Source organism: Bombina bombina, chromosome 5 (genome assembly GCF_027579735.1).
Source record: "Bombina bombina isolate aBomBom1 chromosome 5, aBomBom1.pri, whole genome shotgun sequence".
In the NCBI taxonomy this organism is placed as follows: Eukaryota; Metazoa; Chordata; class Amphibia; order Anura; family Bombinatoridae; genus Bombina; species Bombina bombina.
Genome location: NC_069503.1, coordinates 73,262,580 through 73,285,531, shown reverse-complemented (window position 1 = coordinate 73,285,531; position 22,952 = coordinate 73,262,580). Strand labels below are relative to the sequence as shown.

The 22,952-nt window shown below is 37.5% G+C and overlaps 1 protein-coding gene across 1 annotated transcript in view; it reads left to right on the top strand.

Annotated features, from left to right (window-relative positions):
* LOC128659897 (gastrula zinc finger protein XlCGF26.1-like) overlaps positions 1-22,952 on the top strand; it is a 70,266-nt gene that overhangs the window by 6,143 nt on the left and 41,171 nt on the right. Inside the window, exons 3-4 of the mRNA XM_053713484.1 lie at positions 2,303-2,418; positions 3,359-4,764. Of these exons, the coding sequence (XP_053569459.1) occupies positions 2,400-2,418; positions 3,359-4,764 (1,425 nt within the window). The 5' untranslated portion in view covers positions 2,303-2,399. The remainder of the gene's footprint in view (positions 1-2,302; positions 2,419-3,358; positions 4,765-22,952) is intronic.

Sequence of the window (22,952 nt, the reverse complement as noted above, 5' to 3'; positions counted from 1 at the left end):
TCCTAGAATTTTACAGTTTCTTCAGGATGGTTTGGATAAAGGTTTGTCTGCAAGTTCCTTGAAAGGACAAATCTCTGCTCTTTCTGTTCTTTTTCACAGAAAGATTGCTAATCTTCCTGATATTCATTGTTTTGTACAGGCTTTAGTTCATATAAAACCTGTCATTAAGTAAATCTCTCCTCCTTGGAGTTTGAATTTGGTTCTGGGGGCTCTTCAAGCTCCTCCGTTTGAACCTATGCATTCGCTGGATATTAAATTACTTTCTTGGAAAGTTTTGTTTCTTTTGGCCATCTCTTCTGCTAGAAGAGTTTCTGAATTATCTGCTCTTTCTTGTGAGTCTCCATTTTGATGTGTTTTCTTCTTCAGAAGCAGTCTTTGGTAGAAAAGTACTTCAGGCAGCTGTTTCAGTTTGATTCTTCTGCTTATAATTTCAGTTTTTTTCATTATAAGATTTAAACTTTATTTTGGGTGTGGATTATTTTTCAGCGGAATTGGCTGTCTTTATTTTATCCCTCCCTCTCTAGTGACTCTTGCGTGGAAAGATCCACATCTTGGGTAGTCATTATCCCATACGTCACTAGCTCATGGACTCTTGCTAATTACATGAAAGAAAACATAATTTATGAATTATGAATAAGTTTAAGAACTTACCTGATAAATTCATTTCTTTCATATTAGCAAGAGTCCATGAGGCCCACCCTTTTTTGTGGTGGTTATGATTTTTTTGTATAAAGCACAATTATTCCAATTCCTTATTTTTTATGCTTTCGCACTTTTTTCTTATCACCCCACTTCTTGGCTATTCGTTAAACTGATTTGTGGGTGTGGTAAGGGGTGTATTTATAGGCATTTTGAGGTTTGGGAAACTTTGCCCCTCCTGGTAGGAATGTATATCCTATACGTCACTAGCTCATGGACTCTTGCTAATATGAAAGAAATGAATTTATCAGGTAAGTTCTTACATAAATTATGTTTTTTCTATTTTTACTGCATTGCACTTTTGGATGGTTGTGATTTTATATTTGTTATTTGTTGTTATTATTAATATATTTTATTTTAATATTTTTATTTATAAACATGTTCTGTGAACTTTATGAGAAATAAAACTGTTTTATTATTCCTTTTAAGTTACAAGTCCTTCTTAAATAATTAGTCTGTATTGTGCTTAGTTAACTGTCACATGAGATTAAAAAAAAAAGTATCGGTAATTGGTATCGGCGAGTATTTGAAAACAAGTATCGGTACTTGTACTTGGTCTTAAAAAAATGGTATCGGTGCAACCCTAGTTTAAACACTTGAAAGTGATGCAGCATAGCTGTAAAAAGCTGATTAGAAAATATCACCTGAACATCTCTATGTAAAAAAGAATGATATTTTACCTCAAAAGTTCCTCAGTAGCCACATCCCATTGTAAAGGATTTCTAAGCAGCTTATTAGTGTGTCTGTCCTGGGAAAGCTTAGGGGATGAGCCTCGTGAACTCTCATATTATTTCCCTATTCAGGTTAAAGGAAGCTTACTATGAAATCTCATGAGAGTTAAGTCAAATCTTATGAGATCAAACTAAAAGAGTTCATGACCTCAGCACTGCTGATGCTGATTGGCTGCAGTTAATTTCTTCATTCTTTTTATTTTTTTACCTGCAGCTGGGAGCAGCTGAGTATAACTTTTTACACAGAACTTAACTCTGCTGAGCTGAGGAGATTGTGAGGTAAAATATCTTCCTTTTTACATAGAGATGCTCAGGTGATATGTTCCTGTCCGCTTTTTACAGTTATACTGCATCAGTTTCAAGTGATTTAGCATTTGAGTATTATGTCCCTTTAAGTAAACTCAGTATTGACCAAGAGAAGTTAAAGGACTGGGGGTGGAGCACATGACAAAATGTCTGACAGTGAGAATTTGTAGGAAGTACAATACTAATACTTCAGTATCCAATTTAACTTATATTTAAACAACTGATATTTAACATTTCTTTCAGGAGAAAATATTGTTTCATATAAATGATAGAAAACAAAGATAATAATATATTTGTAAAGTTGTGATATGACCCCACTTAAATAGATTTTCTACCATTATGTTGTATAGATCTGGGGAGATTCATATTTAAGGGGCAATTATAACACTCACAGAGCTAACTGTACTAAATGCTTGTGGTGAATCAATAGCACATATGTAATAACCTAAACAGCTGATCTGTATCACATGAATTGTTATGTGTGCCTTTAATTATACCATACATACAGTTAATCAGAACCATTATTTATTATTATCTGTCTAAGCCATTTAATATACTTTTTACAGACACGGCCAGAGCACTGAGAGATATCAGGTATTGATGTAACCGGAGTGAATAAGGGAACCTTCTTCCTGAGCACAGACATTGGAGCCTGTTATCAGCATGAACTCATATGTGTTAGGTGAGTACAATAGATATTATGCTGACTTTAATTACTGGAAAAATAGAATAGATAGCTCATTAAACAAATATAAACTATTATATTTATATCTGCGTCTTTAAGTACATTTGTGTCAGTGACGTTATAAAGAAGGAGCAACCCCCATTGAGCTGAGGAGGAGGGTAAAAAATACTACTCCTCCCTCTGCCCTTTTAGACAGATCATGTCCAACAACTGCCTAACCTTACTACTTGACCTGGTTCATTACTTAGTACACCGGCAAATCCATTTTCCCCTGCCCTGACCTCGCTCATGGAACACCCATAACTGCACTTATGCCTATCTTGTTCCCATGTGTGGAACACCCACAACTTCCCCAGTGTTCCCCACCTCAGAACCACCCGCTGATTTGTGTGCTTAATTTTACAGTGAGTATTATTAAACTAATAAAGATTTTGGCTGTTTATATAAATAGAACAACCACAGCCGAAAGCTAAAGATTATCATAAGGTCACTGCTTCTTACCCTCTCAAAACATCTCACACTGATGATTAGTCTGTGATGATTAATGCATCATGTTCTCACCCAACTAGTTGTGCATGAGCCGGGCAGGGCTGTATGTGCAGTTGCTTGTGCAATGTTACATGAGGATGGTGGATGCCACCTCTCTTGCCCAGAATACAGATGTACTTGTTCCCTGGCTGAGAACATTATCCACATGCACCTTGTTTAATGCGGCCCTATTACTTGTTTTCATCAGTAATCAGTTATTTAGGTTACTATGATGTAGTAATATTTACATTCTATGTCATCCTTTTTAATTTGTGATTTACAGGTAAATACATTTAAAAATACAAAACAGAAGACATTTTTGAGTATAACAACATGTTTTTATTGAGATGGATTATATTATAAAGAATAAACATTCTTATTTTTCTTTATTACATTTATTTTTATGTAGACAAACATATGGATAGTTCATATCCATCCTTTACTCCAGGAAGCCTCAGAATGATACCACAAACTCCAATAGTCTCAGACACCAATGGCTATTCACAAACATTGGGGATAGCACAGCAGATATTTAAAGAAGATGGTGAATTGGCAGGAACTTGGAAGCAATCATTATGTACAGAGAATAATTTAGTCATCAAACAAGAGGACAACATTTATGACTTATCTAGTGGAATTATTATTTCAGAGGATAAACCACGCACATTTCCTGAGTTTTCAAAACATATTAAAGAAGAGAAAAGTCTACAGTCTAGCCAAATGATTCATGCAAAGGAGAAACCTTTCAAATCTACAAAAAGTGAGAAAAGCTTTAGATGGAAGTCTAATTTACTAGAACACCACAAAATTCACACAGGTGAGAAACCACACACATGTACTGAGTGCGGCAAATGTTTTACACTAATGGATCATCTGAAAACTCATAAAAAGATTTACTCAGGAGAAAAGCCTTTCACATGTACAGAAGGTGGAAAAAGTTTTCCACGAAAGATTGAGCTGAAAACTCATGAAAGGATTCACACAGAAAGAAAGCCTTTCACATGTACAGAGTGTGGAAAAAGTTTCACACGAATGTATTGTCTGAAAACTCATGAAAGGATTCACACAGAAAGAAAGCCTTTCACATGTACAGAATGTGGAAAAAGTTTTACACAAAAGAGTCATCTGAAAAGTCACAAAAGGATTCACACAGGAGAAAAGCCTTTCCCATGTACAGAGTGTGGAACATGTTTTACAGAAAAGAGTCATCTGAAAAGTCACAAAAGGAGTCACACAGGAGAAAAGCCTTTCACATGTACAGAGTGTGGAAAATGTTTTACATTAAAGAGTAATCTGAAAAGTCATGAAAGGATTCACACAGGGGAAAAGCCTTTCACATGTACAGAGTGTGGAAAATGTTTTACACAAAAGAGTAGTCTGGAAACTCATGAAAGGATTCACACAGGAGAAAAGCCGTTCACATGTACAGTGTGTGGAAAAAGTTTTACAAAAAAGAGTAATCTGAAAAGTCATGAAAGGATTCACACAGGAGAAAAGTCTTTCACATGTACAGAGTGTGGAAAAAGTTTTACACATAAGAGTCATCTGAAAAAGCATGAAAGGATTCACACAGGAGAAAAGCCTTTCACATGTACAGAGTGTGGGAAATGTTTTACACAAATAAAGCATCTGGAAACTCATGAAAGGATTCACACAGGAGAAAAGCCTTTCACATGTACAGAGTGTGGGAAAAGTTTTACAGAAAATAGTAATCTAAAAAGTCACAAAAGGATTCACACAGGGGAAAAGCCTTTCACATGTACAGAGTGTGGGAAAAGTTTTACACATATGAGTAATCTGAAAAAGCATGAAAGGGTTCACAAGGGAAGAAACCTTTCACATGTTTAGAAAGTGGTAAAAATGTTTTTATTGAAATCAGGTATCATAAAACACCAATTTTTTTTTTATTTCTGTTTATTTTCCAATTACATAATACATTTAAAGCAAAAAGCATTTTCATCACACAGGACAACATCTATTATAACAATAATTTAAACACAAAAAGTGTCCCAGGGTATTTGATCAAGTATAATACATTATAAAATAACATATAATGAAAAAATAAAAAAAGAAAGAAGAAAAGAGAAGTCCACTGTAAGTAAATATTTTCTATGCCTGTTACTAACTAACTACCCCAAATACGCTTTTTATCAATAGCATTTCATTAACATATCTCTACCGTATATCAGAAATCTTGTCTGCAAATTTAATTGTTTTCCAAACCCACTCCGTGGGTATCCTTTGCTCTGTACCAATCCGTTTACAATACCTAGGTTTCAAAATGGCGCTTTAAACACAAAGTTATTGGTTTAAGTATTTTGAACATGCAGTGCTGAAAATAGTGGGCAGGATAACGTGACATCATCGGCGAATAAAAGATATAACTTTTAGAACGTTATGAAACTTCATTTTGGAGAAAATATAGGTCAGTAGGTTTTAATTAATGTTTATTAACTTTAATATGTTAGTTGTTTAGCTTAAAAATTATAACAGAAAGTAATCCTTTAACTTCATCCTGGAGAGAAGAAAAGAAAAGGACCCCCCACCCGCCACCAAGACCGCCCCTAGCAAAGATCTCTAGAGATTATCTATCTTCCTTTGCTCTAAAAGTTTAGATAATCTGAATGGGGAGAGAATTTGATTTAATTCTGCTAGTGGTAGGTATTTGATAAAGCACTCCTATTTGGATAGAGTTTTAGCAACAAATGTCTCTCCAGAGCTACATGGGCTGTATTGTTCTAAAATTAATTAATCTTTCAAGGAATTAATAACCTTGCTTAAAGTGGGAGGTTTTATATTTTTCCAGGTCCTACAAATTAGATTGTGACCCAAGATTATACTTAAATTAAGTAACTTAGTTCTGGATCCCCATAGTTTCCCATCACAGAGAAATATGATATCGTAAATAGAAAATTGAATTTCTTCCTTACAAATTTTACTCATAAAAAACTGTAATTTGGCCCAGAATTGTCTTATTTTGGGGCAGTTAAATATGCAGTGAATTAAGTTAGCGTCTGGCAACCGGCATTTTACGCACCCTATTTTCTTAGTTTTAGACCATTTTATTAACCGACGGGGGGGTCATACATGCTTGGTGTAATAATTTTAATTGAGACTCCATTCTATCCATTGAAGCAGTATCTTTTTCCACTTTGTTTGATGAGAGTAGGAGAGGTCTCATTTACCCAATTAGTTGAAAGCGAGATCAGATTTTTTTTTATATTATTTTCTTTGGTTAGATTAGCATATAAATAAGAAATGTTATAATTCCCAGTCACGTAAATATTGATTAGGCTATCAGTAACCTGCCATTCCCTGTTAATAGTATTAAAATGAATTAATTTCGTACAGAAGTGTCTGACCTGTAAGAAAGCAAAATAATTTAGGTTCGCGATTTAAAATTCCTTTTTTAATTGTTGAAAAGTTTTCACTTTTCGGTTAACTAAATCTATAAATTGGTGTACATACTCTAATCCTTTATTCTTCCAAAGAGCAAAAGGGTAGTCTTGTAAGATAGGTGTAAAATCTGGGATGCCTAAAATAGGTAAATAATGTGAAACACTAGGATTAATTAAACAGCGAGTACACATCTTACTCCAAGCAACAACCTGCTCTTTAAAGATTTGTAAATTTTGAAGTGGCTTTGGGAGTTTATGTGGTTTTATATGTAATATTACTCGCAAGGTATGAGGTTTTATCATTTCTGATTCTATTTCCAATAAAGCAAAATGACCCATTTGAGTCAGCCAATCCAAAGCTACTTTAGAGAGACATGCAATAGAGTATGCTTCAGTGTTCGGTAGTGACCAGCCACCTGAGTTCTTATCTAGTTGAAGCTTTCTTAAGGCACTTTTAGGAGTTTTATTACCCCATAAATATTTTGTAATAGACATATTTGGTAGCTTAAAGGGACACTGAACCCATTTTTTTTCTTTCATGATTCAGATAGAGCATGCAATTTTAAGCAACTTTTTAATTTACTCCTATTATCAATTTTTATTTGTTCTCTTGCTATCTTTATTTGAAAAAGAAGGAATCTAAACTAAGGAGTCAGCAAATTTTTGTTTCAGTACCATGGACAGCACTTGTTTATTGGTGCTGTCCAATTAGCAAGGACAACCTGGTTTGTTCACCAAAAATGGGGCGGCATCTAAACTTACATTCTTGCTTTTCAAATAAACATACCAAGAGAATGAAGAAAATTTGATAATAGGAGTAAATGAGAAAGTTGCTTAAAATTGCATGCTCTATCTGAACCATGAAAGAAAACATTTGGGTTCAGTGTCCCTTTAAGATCTTGTTTGTGAATTATCAAAGGTAGATTTTGCGTAATATACAATATTAAACAAGTTAATTTTGCCAAATATATTTAAGGGTAGAGCTGTCCATCTGCCTATTTCTAATAATATCTCTTTAATTATGGTCTTATAATTCAGGTCATACCAAAGATTTGGGGAATTTGAAATATTAATACCCAGATATATGTGTCCCTTAGCTTCTTTGAAAGGGTGATTCGAGCATGATTGCTCATTTTAGTTTAACCATAAAACTTTGGATTTATTTAATTTTAATTTATATCTGGCAAAAGTACTGAATTCATGCATCAAATTCACTATCTTAGGGGAAAGTAGAGTGAGTATTATTGGTAAATAAAAGTAGGTCATTCGCATATAAGGACAGTTTAACTGCCTTAGTACCAATTTGTATAACATTCATGCTATTTCGAATATAAGCTGCAAGAGGTTCAATTGCCAAGTCAAAAATAAGTGGTGAAAGAAGGCAACCCTGTCTGGTCCCTCTACTTAAACAGAATCAGATCTCTCTCTATTAATTATAAGAACAGCTTTAGGAAAATGATATAGCTTCTGAAGTAGCTGAAACATGGGACCCTTGAAACCAAATTCTGAAAGTGTGGTAAAGATATGATCCCATGACAGGAAATCAAAAGCTTTTTCCACGTCTAGGCATAAAATAGCATTATCTGTTTTTTGCAGTAAAGGGTCTGATATATCCTTTAAATATTGCTATATTGGAGACAGTTAAAAAAAAACCTTTTCTAAAGTTAGTAAATGAGGTCCGTCCTTTAATAAAGCTTGTTTTATATGGGTGTATAATATCTTGAATGATTTTTTGAAACCTATTTGCTAGGATAGATGTGAAGATCTTATAATCAGAGTTTAGAAGAGAGAAAAAAAATTACTTAAATATTCATTGTAAAGTTTTGTAAGAATTGGTGTAACAAACTCTATCAATAGCTTATAATACTCATTAGGTAATTGGTCCAGTCCTTCTGTCTTATTTAGGGCTAGGTTCCTAACTACCTCACAAACTTGTTCTTGAGAGATTTCTTTATTTAAACTTTCTAACTGCTCCACATTAATTTGTGGGAGGGACACATTTTTCCAGAATATTTCCTTTTGCGCAAAATCTATAGAAGGCTGTGTATATATTTGTTCATAATATTTTTTAAATGCTTCTTTAATTTGAGATGTATGAGTTAATAATAATGTTTCCATTTGGATAGTTTTAATGCTCTTATAACTAGAATAAATATTATTTAATTTGGCAAGAAATTTGCCTTTTTTATTCCCATGTTGTAAAAAGGCAGATCTAGCTTTTAGATTTTGTGTTTCAGTTTTCTGTAATAGAAATGTATCTCTTTCCTTTTTACAATCCAAATATTTGTTCCAATTTGCTAGGGTGGAAGTGTTTTTATGTTTAAAGTGAATGTCAATTTTTTAAGTTCTGAAAGTATAATTATATAGCTAATAAGTGTATTAAACAAACCACAACTTTCATTTTGTCATAAGATGTATAATAACATTTTATATACATTTGCAAATATTGTTCTTTGTCTATACCTGCTCCTCCCACTCTCAACTTTCTTATTCTGTTCAATATTACGTATACAGTGGTCCCACCCGATGTTTACGTAGTGGCAATGCGTGCTCCCATCTCTGCTACACACTGCACATGCGTCAATTCCCGATTCCGCTGTCAATCAACATAGTATTCAGTGAATGAATACATTCACTGAATACTATCATTGGCTATAGAAGCAAAGCATCTCATCCGAATTGCCGTATTATTCAGAAGGTTTTTTGTAAAAAATACGATTGTGAGTATAGTTTGAAACATCTTTTTTTAAATCATTATCTTTATAATTGTAACAATAATTTAACAAGATAGTTTACAATATAATCTAATAGATTATATATCTGCCATTATCTTTCAAACAATTTTTTTTACTTGCAAATTTCGAATTGATAATATATATATATATATATATATATATTTATATTTATTTATTGGTTTATGTTTAAATCAAAACAAATGAAAATATATTGAGTTAAAAAGATATGTTTGTATTTTATAAAATTTTGTATTTTTATAACGCTAATGATATTTTAGCATCATTTATTTGCTTATGTATTTTATTATAAAAGATCATAGTATATATATATATATATATATATATATATATATATATATATATATATATATATATATATATATATATATATATATATATTTTTTTAGTTTTTTCTTTTCTTTATTAAAAATTGACACTGCATTCATTCATTTACATTTTCTGGGCTTGGGTATTACTGATAAACGAGCCTCTAAAAGTTCCTTGGGAATAACTCCGCTCTCCAGAATGTGATTGAATATCGTGACTAAAATGGGGCTAATATCTTGTATAAGTGTTTTATAAAAGATACATGAGTACCCGTCTGGGCCAGGCGCCTTACCAATCTTTAGATTGCGAATTGCTTGTTTCACTTCCTGAATGGTTATGTGGGAGTTTAGTTTATCCAAATCCTCTGCAGCAATCTTAGGCAAGTTACAAGCCTGTAAAAATTAATTTGTGTCCTTGTCTAATGTATAAGAGTTGTTGAGTGTGGGCAGAGCATATAATCTCTGATAATACTCAGCAATAATCCACAGATGATTAGAAACCTATCCATCTGTTTTTTGGATTTATGGCACAGAAGTCGCCCTAGATATTTCTTTTAATTTAAAATACGCTAGTAATTTATCAGGTTTATTAGCTTGTATAAAGTATTGGGTATTAACAAGTTTTAGGGACCTGGTAGCCTCATTTGTCAATAATTTATCTAGAGAATATTTTTTATCCTTCAATAGCTTAAGTGTTCTGTCATCATGTGCTATTTGATGTTTAGATTGCAAGTGCTTGATCTCCTGTTTAAGTTGCTCAAGTTGTGTTAAATAGGCCCTATTCCGCTTGTTAGATCCTTTTATCAGAATACCTCTAGCGAAAGCTTTCAATGCTCCCCAGATATGCATAGGGTTAGACACTGAGTTATGGTTAATTGCTAAAAAGTGAGTTATTTCTGTCTGAAAATTCTGCGTGAATAACTTATCCCTAAACAATGTTGGGTTTATGGTCCAGCTTCTGCCCCTGTGAGGGTCAATCAAGCCAGACAGTTTCGTCAACACTATATTGTGATCTGACCAAGTTGCAGGTACGATGTCAGAAGCCATTATCAGAAGGGACATGATCTGGCTAACCAGGATATAATCTATTCTAGAATATACATTTTGTGATGTGGAGTAGAATGAATAATCTCTTACTTTTGGGTTTATATATCTCCAACTATCTACCAAATTATGATCCAGGAAAAAAATCATACATAAGCTTTTAAGAACTTTGGGAGGAAGTTGTTAATGGGATCGATGATTTATCTATTTCTGCATTAGCTACCAAATTAAAACCCCCCCCCCCCCGCCTATGATTAAATGGGATTTCCCAAGTAGTTAGCAATTTTCTAACTTGGACAAGAATGTAGCCTGAGAATCATTGGGAGCGTATATATTACCCAGTATGACATGTGTATCATGTATTCTACCCTTAACAATAATATATCGTCTTGCCTTATCTATAATCACTTCGTCTTCCTTAAAATTTAGTTCTGCGTGAATCAAAATGGATACCCCGCATTTCTTAGATTGGCATGAAATTGAGTGGGGTAACTCTTATCCCAGTATTTTGGGTTTTTTGCTTTTGTGAAATTAGTTTTTTGCAATAGGATTATATAAGCCTTCATGGATTTATATGCGTCTAAAGCCTTACGTCTCTTGACATTGGAGTGTAACCCCCTAACATTATGGGAGACTATATTTATAGACATTTCTTAACTAAAAATGAAAAACTCTCAATACACAAACTTGGGAACTTACCAATTGTTGTCCGACCGGTCCCCCCCCCCAGTATGGGTGTAGAGCCGTCAATCATGCCACTTGGCACATATATTTTGAAAAATACCTCTATGAAATGTACAAATTGCTGAGATGGAAAAACATTTAACAGTTAGTCTAAGCAATAAAAAACCAAGTAACAACTGACCGTGTTCGGTCTTAACTAGGATCCATGATCCCAAAATGCAATGCAACATAGGAACAACAAGTAAAATAAAGAACATGAAGAACAAAAAGAAACTTCGGGCATATAATATTAAAATATTAAATACATATCTGCTAAGTATCTCTCCTAGAATTGAAGGTGGACCTTCCTGGTAGTGATAACAGTCCTGGTAGTCCAGTCCTGGTAGTGATAACAGTTTTCTCGAGCTTGCTCTCGGAAGTTAAGCCCAATTGGACACGCAGATCCCCTGCCAGGGAGTATATCAAATTGTAACTAAAGCATGAGCTTTGCTTCCATAGTTCAGGTGGGGCTCTCTGATTCTTGGTTTCGCCTCTGTGTCTTCCCATTTTGGAGCACTGGTGTCCAAGTGCGTGTTAGAGCTTTTCGCTGTGGCTTAGGGGACCGAGCTGGTGTAGATGACGTTTTGTCAATATGAAGTTTATTTAAGATCGACTGTCCCTCTTCAACTGTAACACATGAATATAATGTTTTGTCCACTGTGAAAGACAATCTAAAAGGGAATCCCCACCTGTATTTGATCTGGGCATTGGCTAGGGCTGCTACTATTGGCTTGAATTCTCTCCTCTTCTTCAGAGTGGTAGGGGATAGGTCAGCAAATATTTGGATTTTGTGGCCCTCAAAGGTGATCTCTGGAACTCCTCGAACCACTTGCATGATTCTATCTTTAATATGGTAATAGGGAAGTTTTGTTATCACATCTCTATGAGCTCCAGGAGCTGGAGGTTTGACTAAGGCTCAATGTACTCTATCCATTAGAAGGAATGATGCATCTTCCTCTGGCAGTAATTGTTGAAAGATCTGTGTGATGATGTCTGGAAGATTATTGTATTTTTCAGGTAAGTTGCGTATGTGTATGTTAGATCTACGACATCTATTTTCCAGATCTTCCAGGTGATCCTCCAATTTCTGTATTTGTGCTTGTTGCGAGCTCACAGTTGCCTGTAATTCTGGGATCTCTTCCACTATTTCATCAACTTTATCTTCAATTGCTGAAGTTCTCTCGCCTATATCAGCAATATCTTGTTTTAACTCTGAAAGAGCCGCTCTCATTTCTTCGTGAAACATTTGTTTTATCTGCTTTAAGAGAGCCTCATTTGAGGAAGTTGACTTAGGAGAGGAAGTAGAGTGGTCCCCTATAGCTTCTTCTCTTTCCTTACATGGAGATGAATCCAACAGAGCTTGCTTTTTTTCTGTTGCGATTTGGATAGACACTCCTTAACTGATTGCGTACGGCTTTTCATCTTAGGAATGCAATTAGAGATGATATATAGAAAAGATTCTTGAACTTTGCACTATATAAAAACTGATGGTTAGTTATTTAGCTTCTTTTCCTTGGAACACTATCACTTTGATGCCAACGTAGCAGCCTAGAGACCCGGAATCTCTTCTAAGCTATTCAGACATGCCCGAAATACTCATTAGTTAAGTCATTTAAGCCCTTGTTGTATCCATCTGTGCTGGAAAGTGAGAGATTATTTGAAGAGTATTAAACAACTTGATATGGTGAAGTGGAGTAGGGCCTGCAAAGTTCACCTCTCCTGTATTCCCTGTTGCCTAAAGTTCTCTAGGCTAGAGGATGAGAGGGCAGTGAATGGGAATAGCCCTTATAGGAACTGTGCCACTTTATCAATAGACCATCTGTTAGTTAAAAGTCATATAGGATGATGTATGGAGACCACCTTATTCTGAATTCTGTTTAGTTACCACCCAGCACTCAGCTCCTCAGGGAAGGTTGTCCTCACAGGACCATCACGGGAAGGGAACCTTGGATATGACCCACCAGCAAATTAACTGGCAGGAAAGGGGTGAGGAGAGAGTGCTATTCTCCACAATAGGTGGTTCACAAAAACTGTCAGCTAGCAGAGGCTAAAATAAACTGTTTCTGGCTGCTTCAGTGCTCTTGGGCTAGCTTCTTAATTAACTTCCCTGATGATCTCCAGATGAGATTGCAAATTAAGGCTGGGAGCCTAGACTGTAAAACCAGCTCTGTGTCTGGACCTGTGGGGGAGTAGATGAATGTGGTGCTAGTATTTTTGCAGTGATGTGATGTGCTGCAAGGCCTCATTCAGTTATTTGGGGTTATGTATAAAGAGTTATACCCCTATTTGCTGTCCCATTCTAGGTAATGTCTCTCAGGCCCACTGTTAATGATATCTAGTAGCCCATCTGTCCTCACAACATAAGGATTGCAAAAGAGGAAAATTGTACTTTTAAAATGGTGATACGTGCCAAATCCTGTTTGTTGCACTGTCTCTCTGCCGTAACTGAAGCAGGTCTTGTCACTCAGCTTAGATATCTTGATGTTTGACCGTTTAATTACTTAGTCGTGGTGGCTGTAATGGCCTCAGAGGTGTATAGATGCCTTCAGGATGGTCTTCCGACCCAGAGTAGGCTGCAGCCGCGGACTTTCCCAGCTCTGTTCCGGTTCTCAAGTCCGGATCAAATTGCGACTGCCGAAATTTTTAAAAACCAATCTTTTGCCTGTTGCCTTCTAGCTGAGGGTACTACCAGGTGCTGATTAATGGCCTTAGTAGTTTTCTAGAGTGTCTTTTTGCCGGTTTAATCGTTTATTTGCACAGGAGCTCTTCACAAGCACTGCTGCCTCGGTAGCTGGCTAGCTCCGCCCTTCAACAACTACATTTTTCAAATAGAAATGATTAATTTCAAATTACAAATTAGGCTTGCATAAAAGGTATATAACATAACAACAAAAGTCTGACTTCTGTAAAATTAAAATCATTTTTTGGGCCTATAGTGACGACTCCGAGGCTGGGATAGTGACTCTCACAGTCTCTAGTCTACCCATCAAATTTTTAAAAGTAAATCAAGTATTAGCCCAAAATTGTTTTAACTAACTTTTTGCACAGTAACTAAGCAAGACCTTGGAGGGTTACAAATTAAATTGGCCTACATATATTAGTCAACCTTTAAAACAAAATATAAAATTAATTTCTTTCCTAATATCTACAGTTCTTTTGAGTTCACTTTCAAGAACACAAGTTTGGACAAGTCTGAGGTTTCAGACTCATGCGGTGGTTTCTTGAGAGCAGTCCGGCAGCAGAAAAAACCCTCTCTGCACTTGCAGAGCCGCTTGGGATGCTGAACACAATGCGAGCTACTTTAGCCAGGCGGGGAAAAGACGTGGAGTTTTCTTTCCAAAATTGAATAACATCGGCATCCGGGTTATGTCTCGGGCATGAGAGGTACTTTTCGACTTCACCTTTGGCATCTCCGGTTATGCGTTGTGGCTCGCTGAAGTATGACCCGAACAGTCGAGCTCTTTTTGTTTCAGGGTCATGATTCAATTCGGCAGCTGGTGGGGTATCGGACTCGGGGGTCCCGCTGGGAGCATTCATTTCCTCAGCTTCTTTGATTAGGAGGTCTCGGATTTCCCAGAGTTTGTTGCATACTGACTCATCTCGAATGATCCATTCTGTCTTGAAACGGGGATCTAACACTGATGCTAAAATGAGATGTTTATCAGAATAGTATATTCCGTAGCGAATTGACACATTGTTTGCCAACGTTTCAGCAAAAGCAGCAATGCCGATTGGAAGTGCAGCAGCGTGAGTGCCATCGCTGTCACTGAGCAGGAATTTGATTTCTGTGACAGCTGGGAGGATCATCCCCAGGTTCCCCAGCTCCTTCTGCATTTTGTCTGTGAGGTCTGCTAGCAGTCTCAGCACACTGACAAGGTGTGTCAGCTGCCGTACTTGATTCAGGGTGATGTTGTTTGCAACATTAGACTTGACTAGCTTGTTTTGCCATAACGGATCTTTTTGGAACAACCGGATGACCGACTGAATCATCTGCAACTGGCTGCTCCATCGAGTGGCACAAGCATTTGTCAGATGGACACCTAATCGGTCGGTTTCCTCGGAGTTCAGGGTGCTCTTGCGTACACTTTTCACCAGGTGCCCAACTTTCACTAACAGCCTATAAATGTTGTTGTTTTCGTTAACGGCGTCTTTGATCGCCAGCTGAAGCATGTGAGTGGGGCATCTCAGATGTAAATTAGACACAGTAAAGTACTGATTTATCATATTTTCTACATTGGTGGTTATCTCTTCCACTTGGACTTGCGAGGGTGCAGGTGGTCCTTCCGCCTCTTCATGTTCAGCGCTGCTGCTGACATCTGCGGCCACTTCACCCTCGGCCTCCTGTTCAGTGCCTGGGAGGAGGTTAAATGCCTTGATCATGTTGCTGGCACTGTCAGTGACGACCCTAATCACACGTCGTTGCACGTTTCAATATTTCAGTACACTTTCGTACTTTTGATAAATACGATCTGCGGTATGGTGCCCCTGTATGTGCCCACATCCCAAAAAAACTGTATGCCCTCTTAACATCCAATTAATTAAACTGGCCACGATGCCAATGAAGCTGTGCCCTCTTCTACTGGTCCAGATATCCGCTGACAGAACAAACTCATCACCATTTTGCAGTAGTTCTTGCAGTTTGGCTTCCATCTCTTCCAGGGCATGTGGCATGAGCACAGTGTTGTAGCAGGGAGGGTGTAGCCCGGTTGAGCCACGCTGGTGAAGTGTTGCATCCCTTCCCGTTCTTCTGTATTCAGCGGTTCATAGTCCATGTAAATCATTTTAAAAAATGCAACATCCAGCTCTCTCTTTCTCTCCCTTGTAATGGTTGGGCCTTTGTGACCAGTGAAAAAACCTTTGAAATTCTCATCCCTTTTCTCTTGTAGCTGCTGCTGCTCCTCTCTCTCTATAAAATAAAAATTAAACACAAATTAAATTAAAAGAACCATATTAGGCCTACTTTAAAAGGGACAGTCAACAGCACCAGTATTTTGTTGTTTTAAAGGATAAATAATGCCTTTAAATATCCATTCCCCATTTCCCCCACAGTTTTGCATATATAACCAACACAGTTATAATAATAATAATATACGTTTTACCTCTGTGTGATTAATACCTGGCTGTATCTAAGCCTCTGGCTCTGCAAACTGCCCTCGTATTTCAGTACTGTTTTGACAGGCTTGCATTTTAGCCAATCAGTGCAGTCACTCCTCGGAAAATTCACATGCATGAGGCCATGAGCTCAATGTTATCTATAAAATACATGAACTAAATTACTAACACCCACCCTCTAGTCTAGTCGACTACTAGTCGTGAGAAACTTTCAGATTAGAGAGGCGGCCTTCAAGGTCTAAGAAATTAGCATATGAAGTGATCCTAGGTTAAGATTTAGCTTTCAACTAAGAATACCAAAAAGAACAAAGCAGGTGGTAAAAGTACATTGTAAAGTTTTTTTACAATTATTACATGCCCTAATACTAATAGTATACCCTATTACTTTGATCATGAATCCTGAAATTATTTTTTGAATTGAGTTGACTGTCCCTTTATGACAAAACTAATTTGTGTTAAAAAATAGAAATGAATATATTAGGCTCATATTTTGCTAACCTTTTGCTTTCTTCCCAGCGTGTTCACGTAGCACACTTTCGTGTTTTCGAGAGAGGTGTCTTTTTAGATTCCAAAATGAATCTTTACTGACTGAAACGATATTACCACATTCTTTTTCTTCTACCACATTATCGTTGTTAGTTATTTTTGTATTTATTGTACACCTGTATGACTTCTCACTTTCTTTTTTGAAATACTTTGTGAATTCCATGCGATTTTTTTTTACAGAAAATATAGTCTACTGACTACTTTTGATGACAAGTTGCAAGAAGACAGATGGATTCTGGGTTGGCTTGGCCAAGAAGACAGATGGATTCTGGGTTGGCTTGGGTATGCTTCAGAGAGTGTGGCGCCGTGTGTTGGAGCGAAATTGGAGCGGGACATAGGGCAACGCTCTGTCCTTTTAAAAATAACGCTCTGCGCTCTGTCCAAAATCGGCACGCTCGCGCTCCCCACTCGCTCCGCTCACATCCACTGGTTGCTGGTGCACCAGCATTCTCGTGCACTACTCAACCTCTGAAGGCTGCTGATGTATGTAGCACTGTGTGAGCAAACTGTCCATACAATCACTGAGCATAATGCTAAACTTAGCTGCTATTACAAGCCCAAAAATAAACCAGCACTGTGTGTGTGCGTGTATGCCTGTGTATGTTAGTGTCTGTCTGTGTGTGTGTATGCCTGTGTGTGTCTCTGTGTGTGTTAGTGTATGTCTGTGTGTATGCCTGTGTGTGTTAGTGTCTTTGTGTGTGTTAGTGTATCTCTGTGTCTGTATGCCTGTGTGTGTTAATGTCTGTTTGTGAGTTTGCCTGTGTGTGTTAGTGTCTGTCTGTCTATGCCTGTGTGTGTCTGTATCTGTGTGTCGGTCTGTGTGTATATGTGTGTGTATGCCTGTGTGTGTTAGTGTCTCTGTGTGTGTGTATGCCTGTGTGTGTTAATGTCTGCCTGTGTGTGTATGCCTTTGTGTGTTAGTGTCTGTCTTTCTATGCCTGTGTGTTACTGTGTATGACTGAGTGTGTATGCATGTATGTGTATCTGTGTGTGTTAGTGTCTGTCTTTGTTTCTGTATGCCTGTGTGTGTTAACGTCTTTGTATATGTATGCCTGTGTGTGTTAGTCTGTCTCTCTGTGTTAGTGTGTGACTGTGTGTTAGTATCTCTCTGTGTGTGTCTGTATGTGTGTGTATGCCTGTGTGTGTCTTTGTGTTAATGTCTGTGAGTCTGTGTGTGTGTCTGTCTGTGTGTTAGTGTTTCTGCACATAGATCTCCACATGTCCTAGATATGAACTCACAGAATAATCCTAACACTGCACCATCATTAGGCACTTCATGGCTAGTGCATTGCTGGCACAGCTTTCACACTAAGTAACAAAGGATATTCCAGCCTCCAATATTTAAAAAGAACCTTCATTCTCTTACATGGGGTCCTCAGCAATAGAACATACAATGTTTCAAGCCTGCTATAGGCTCTTAATCATGTACACTTAAGGCTTGAAACGTTGTATGTTCTATTGCTGTGGACCCCATGTAAGAGAATAAAGGTTATTTTTAAATATTGGAGGCTGGAATATCCTTTGTTACTTGGACTGTATTTTTGGACGTGGTAGGTCCTTTATTTCGTGCCCCACAGGCCTAAGAAAAAGTGTGCTGTTTTCCAAACCTTTGGAGTGTTTAATAGCTTTCATACTCTCAGGCTGCTGGCAGAGACATGGTTATCCCTGCAGGTCCATTATATGATAATGTAATGTATTGTGAAAGCCCATTTAAATAACCCACGAGCCGCCACTGCAATCTACCTAATTAACCACTTCACTGCTGGGAATAAGTGTGCTGCACAGCTGTAATTGGCGGCCTTTTAATTATTATTGCACAAGCTGTTTGTAAATAATTTCAGTGAGAAACCTAGTTGTTTGTGAAAAAGTTAAAAACATTTTTTATTTGAACGCATTTGGTGGTGAAATGGTGTAATGAAATTTACCAAAATGGGCCTAGATCAATATTTTGGGTTGTCTACTGCAGCGGTCGCCAACCAGTAGTGCATGGACCACTGGTGGTCCACGAGAAGATGTTGGTGGTCCTTGACACCATCAAGCAGGAATTAGTCTCCTCTGATGGTGTCACCCTGTGTGAAAATGGAGGAGTTAAATTACAATCTCCCTACGCAATCTCCCTACTCATTAGGAAGTATTCTCTCAGTTTTGTCATTCAGTTAGTTAATTCCAAAAAATAATTCTTAAACGTGTAAATATATACATAATGTAAACTTAGCTATGGTTATACTAGTTATGTACAGTATGTGTGTGTTTGTGTGTATATATATATATATATATATATAACAATTCTTATTATGTTAGTGGTCCACGGGATTCAAAATTGTGAGTTTAGTGGTCCCTGAGATCCGAAAGGTTGGCGACCCCTGGTCTACTGCATGTGAAGGGATATTCAGGGATTCCTGACAGATATCAGTGTTCCAATGTAACTATCGCTAATTCTGAAAAAAAAAATGGTTTGGAAATAGCAAAGTGCTACTTGTACTTATTGCCCTATAACTTGCAAAAAAAAAGCAAAGAACATGTAAACATTGGGTATTTTTAAATTTAGAAACAATTTAGCGTGGGTGTTTTTTGGTGGTTGTAGATGTGTAATGGATTTTGGTGGTCAAAGTTAGAAAAAGTGATTTTTAAAAAAAAAAAAAAAATTCATCATATTTTATTAAAAAATTATAGTAAATTATAGGATATGATGAAAATAATGATATTAGAAAGTCCATTTAATGGCAAGAAAAGGGGTATATAATATTTGTGGGAACAGTAAATGAGTAAGAGGAAAATTACAGCTAAACACAAACACTACAGAAAAGTAAAAATAGCACTGGTCCTTAAAGGGCTAGTTTACACAGCAATCACAAGTCTATGTTCCTAAAGGAAATACAATGACTAAAGTCATTAGACCTATATAGTTAAACTTGCTAACAATACATTTTGTAAATTTTAGCTTTTCATTCCTCCTCATGTGAATATTATCCACAGTGCTGGCACTCCCACAGGAAAGGGCTGAGATGTGCTTTAGTCTAGCATGCCCACCCTCCAATCATAGGCTATTTGTAAATTCCTATGTCAAATGTATACTTTTCCTGCACTAATCCTCTTTTCCTGCTAAACAGTAAAAATACACCAGCTTTAAAAATTCCTACATGTAATAAATGTCAGAGCTTTTACTGCAGACTATGAGGGGTACTTATCAAGGCGTCTACTTTACCTGCCTTCGCCGGTCCTATACGCCCGCCTAAGCTCGCCTACCATCGCCGCCGCGGACCTGAATACGTTCGCCTAAGTTATCAAAAAAGCTGTCAAAAAGCCGCACACCAAGTACGGGGCGATGAGCAGCGGATTGTGATAGTTATCACTCATCCGATCTCGCTGCTCTTCGGCTTTTTGACAGCTTTATTGACAAGCTGTCACTAAGCACCCACACTAAACTACACTGTTCTACACCCTATACCGGCGCCCCCGGAGCCCCCCGCAACTAAATAAAGTTACTAACCCCTAAACCGCCGCTCCTAGACCCCGCCGCCACTATAATAAACTTATTAACCCCTAAACTGCCGCTCCTAAACCCCCGCCGCAACTCTTATAAATGTATTAACCCCTAGACCGCCGCTCCCGGACACCGCCGCCACCTACATTATACCTAGTAACCCCTATCCTGCCCCCCCTATACCGCCGCCACCTATAATAAAATTATTAACCCCTATCCTGCGGATCCCGGACCTCGCCGCAACTAAATAAATAGTTTAACCCCTAAACCGCCGCTCCCGGACCCCGCCGCGACCTATCTTAAACTTATTAACTCCTAATCTGCCCCCCCTACACCGCCACCACTGTAATAAAATTATTAACCCCTATCCTGCCCCCCCCCTACACCGCCGCAACTCTAATAAAATGATTAACCCCTAAACCTAAGTCTAACACTAACCCTAACACCCCCCTAACTTAAATATTAATTAAATAAATCTAAATAAATGTAACTCTTATTAACTATCGGCTAGATTTGGAGTTTGGGGGTAGCCGTGAAAACCAGCGTTAGAGGCTCCTAACGCTGGTTTTAGGCTACCGCCGGTATTTGGAGTCAGTCAGGAAAGGGTCTAACGCTCACTTTTCAGCCGCGACTTTTCCATACCGCAGATCCCCTTACGTCAATTGCGTATCCTATCTTTTCAATGGGATCTTTCTAACTCCGGTATTTAGAGTCGTGGCTGAAGTGAGCGTTAGAAATCTAACGACAAAACTCCAGCCGCAGAAAAAAGTCAGTAGTTAAGAGCTTTCTGGGCTAACGCCGGTTCATAAAGCTCTTAACTACTGTACTCTAAAGTACACTAACACCCATAAACTACCTATGCACCCCTAAACCGAGGTCCCCCCACATCGCCGCCACTCGATTAAATTTTTTTAACCCCTAATCTGCCGACCGCCACCTACGTTATACTTATGTACCCCTAATCTGCTGCCCCTAACACCGCCGACCCCTATATTATATTTATTAACCCCTAATCTGCCCCCCACAACGTTGCAGCCAGCTACCTACAATAATTAACCCCTAATCTGCTGACCGCAAAGAGCCGCCACCTACATTATAGCTATGTACCCCTAATCTGCTGCCCCTAACACCGCCGACCCCTATATTATATTTATTAACCCCTAATCTGCCCCCTCAACGTCGCCTCCACCTGCCTACACTTATTAACCCCTAATCTGCCGAGCGGACCGCACCGCTACTATAATAAAGTTATTAACCCCTAATCCGCCTCACTAACCCTATAATAAATAGTATTAACCCCTAATCTGCCCTCCCTAACATCGCCGACACCTAACTTCAATTATTTACCCCTAATCTGCCGACTGGAGCTCACCGCTATTCTAATAAATGTATTAACCCCTAAAGCTAAGTCTAACCCTAACACTAACACCCCCCTAAATTAAATATAATTTTAATCTAACGAAATTAATTAACTCTTCTTAAATAAATTATTCCTATTTAAAGCTAAATACTTACCTGTAAAATAAATCCTAATATAGCTACAATATAAATTATAATGATATTATAGCTATTTTAGGATTAATATTTATTTTACAGGTAACTTTGTATTTATTTTAACCAGGTACAATAGCTATTAAATAGTTAAGAACTATTTAATAGCTAAAATAGTTAAAATAATTACAAATTTACCTGTAAAATAAATCCTAACCTAAGTTACAATTAAACCTAACACTACACTATCAATAAATAAATTAAATACAATTCCTACAAATAAATACAATGAAATAAACTAACTAAAGTATAAAAAAGAACTAAGTTACAAAAAATAAAAAAATATTTACAAACATTAGAAATATATTACAACAATTTTAAACTAATTACACCTACTCTAAGCCCCCTAATAAAATAACAAAGCCCCCCAAAATAAAAAAATGCCCTACCCTATTCTAAATTACTAAAGTTCAAAGCTCTTTTACCTTACCAGCCCTGAACAGGGCCCTTTGCGGGGCATGCCCCAAGAAGTTCAGCTCTTTTGCCTGTAAAAAAAAAACATACAATACCCCCCCCAACATTACAACCCACCACCCACATACCCCTAATCTAACCCAAACCCCCCTTAAATAAACCTAACACTAAGCCCCTGAAGATCTCCCTACCTTGAGTCGTCTTCACCCAGCCGAGCCAAATTCTTCATCCAAGCGGAGCAAGAAGAGGTCCTCCATCCGGTAGAAGTCTTCATCCAAGCGGGGCAGAAGAGGTCTTCCATCCGATTGAAGTCTTCATCCAAGCGGGATCTTCTATCGTCATCCATCCGGAGCGGAGCGGCAGGATCCTGAAGACCTCCGACTCGGAACATCCATCCTGGCCGACGACTGAACGACGAATGACGGTTCCTTTAAATGACGTCATCCAAGATGGCGTCCCTCGAATTCCGATTGGCTGATAGGATTCTATCAGTCAATCGGAATTAAGGTAGGAATATTCTGATTGGCTGATGGAATCAGCCAATCAGAATCAAGTTCAATCCGATTGGCTGATTGGATCAGACCTCTTCTGCCCCGCTTGGATGAAGACTTCTACCGGATGGAGGACCTCTTCTTGCTCCGCTTGGATGAAGAATTTGGCTCGGCTGGGT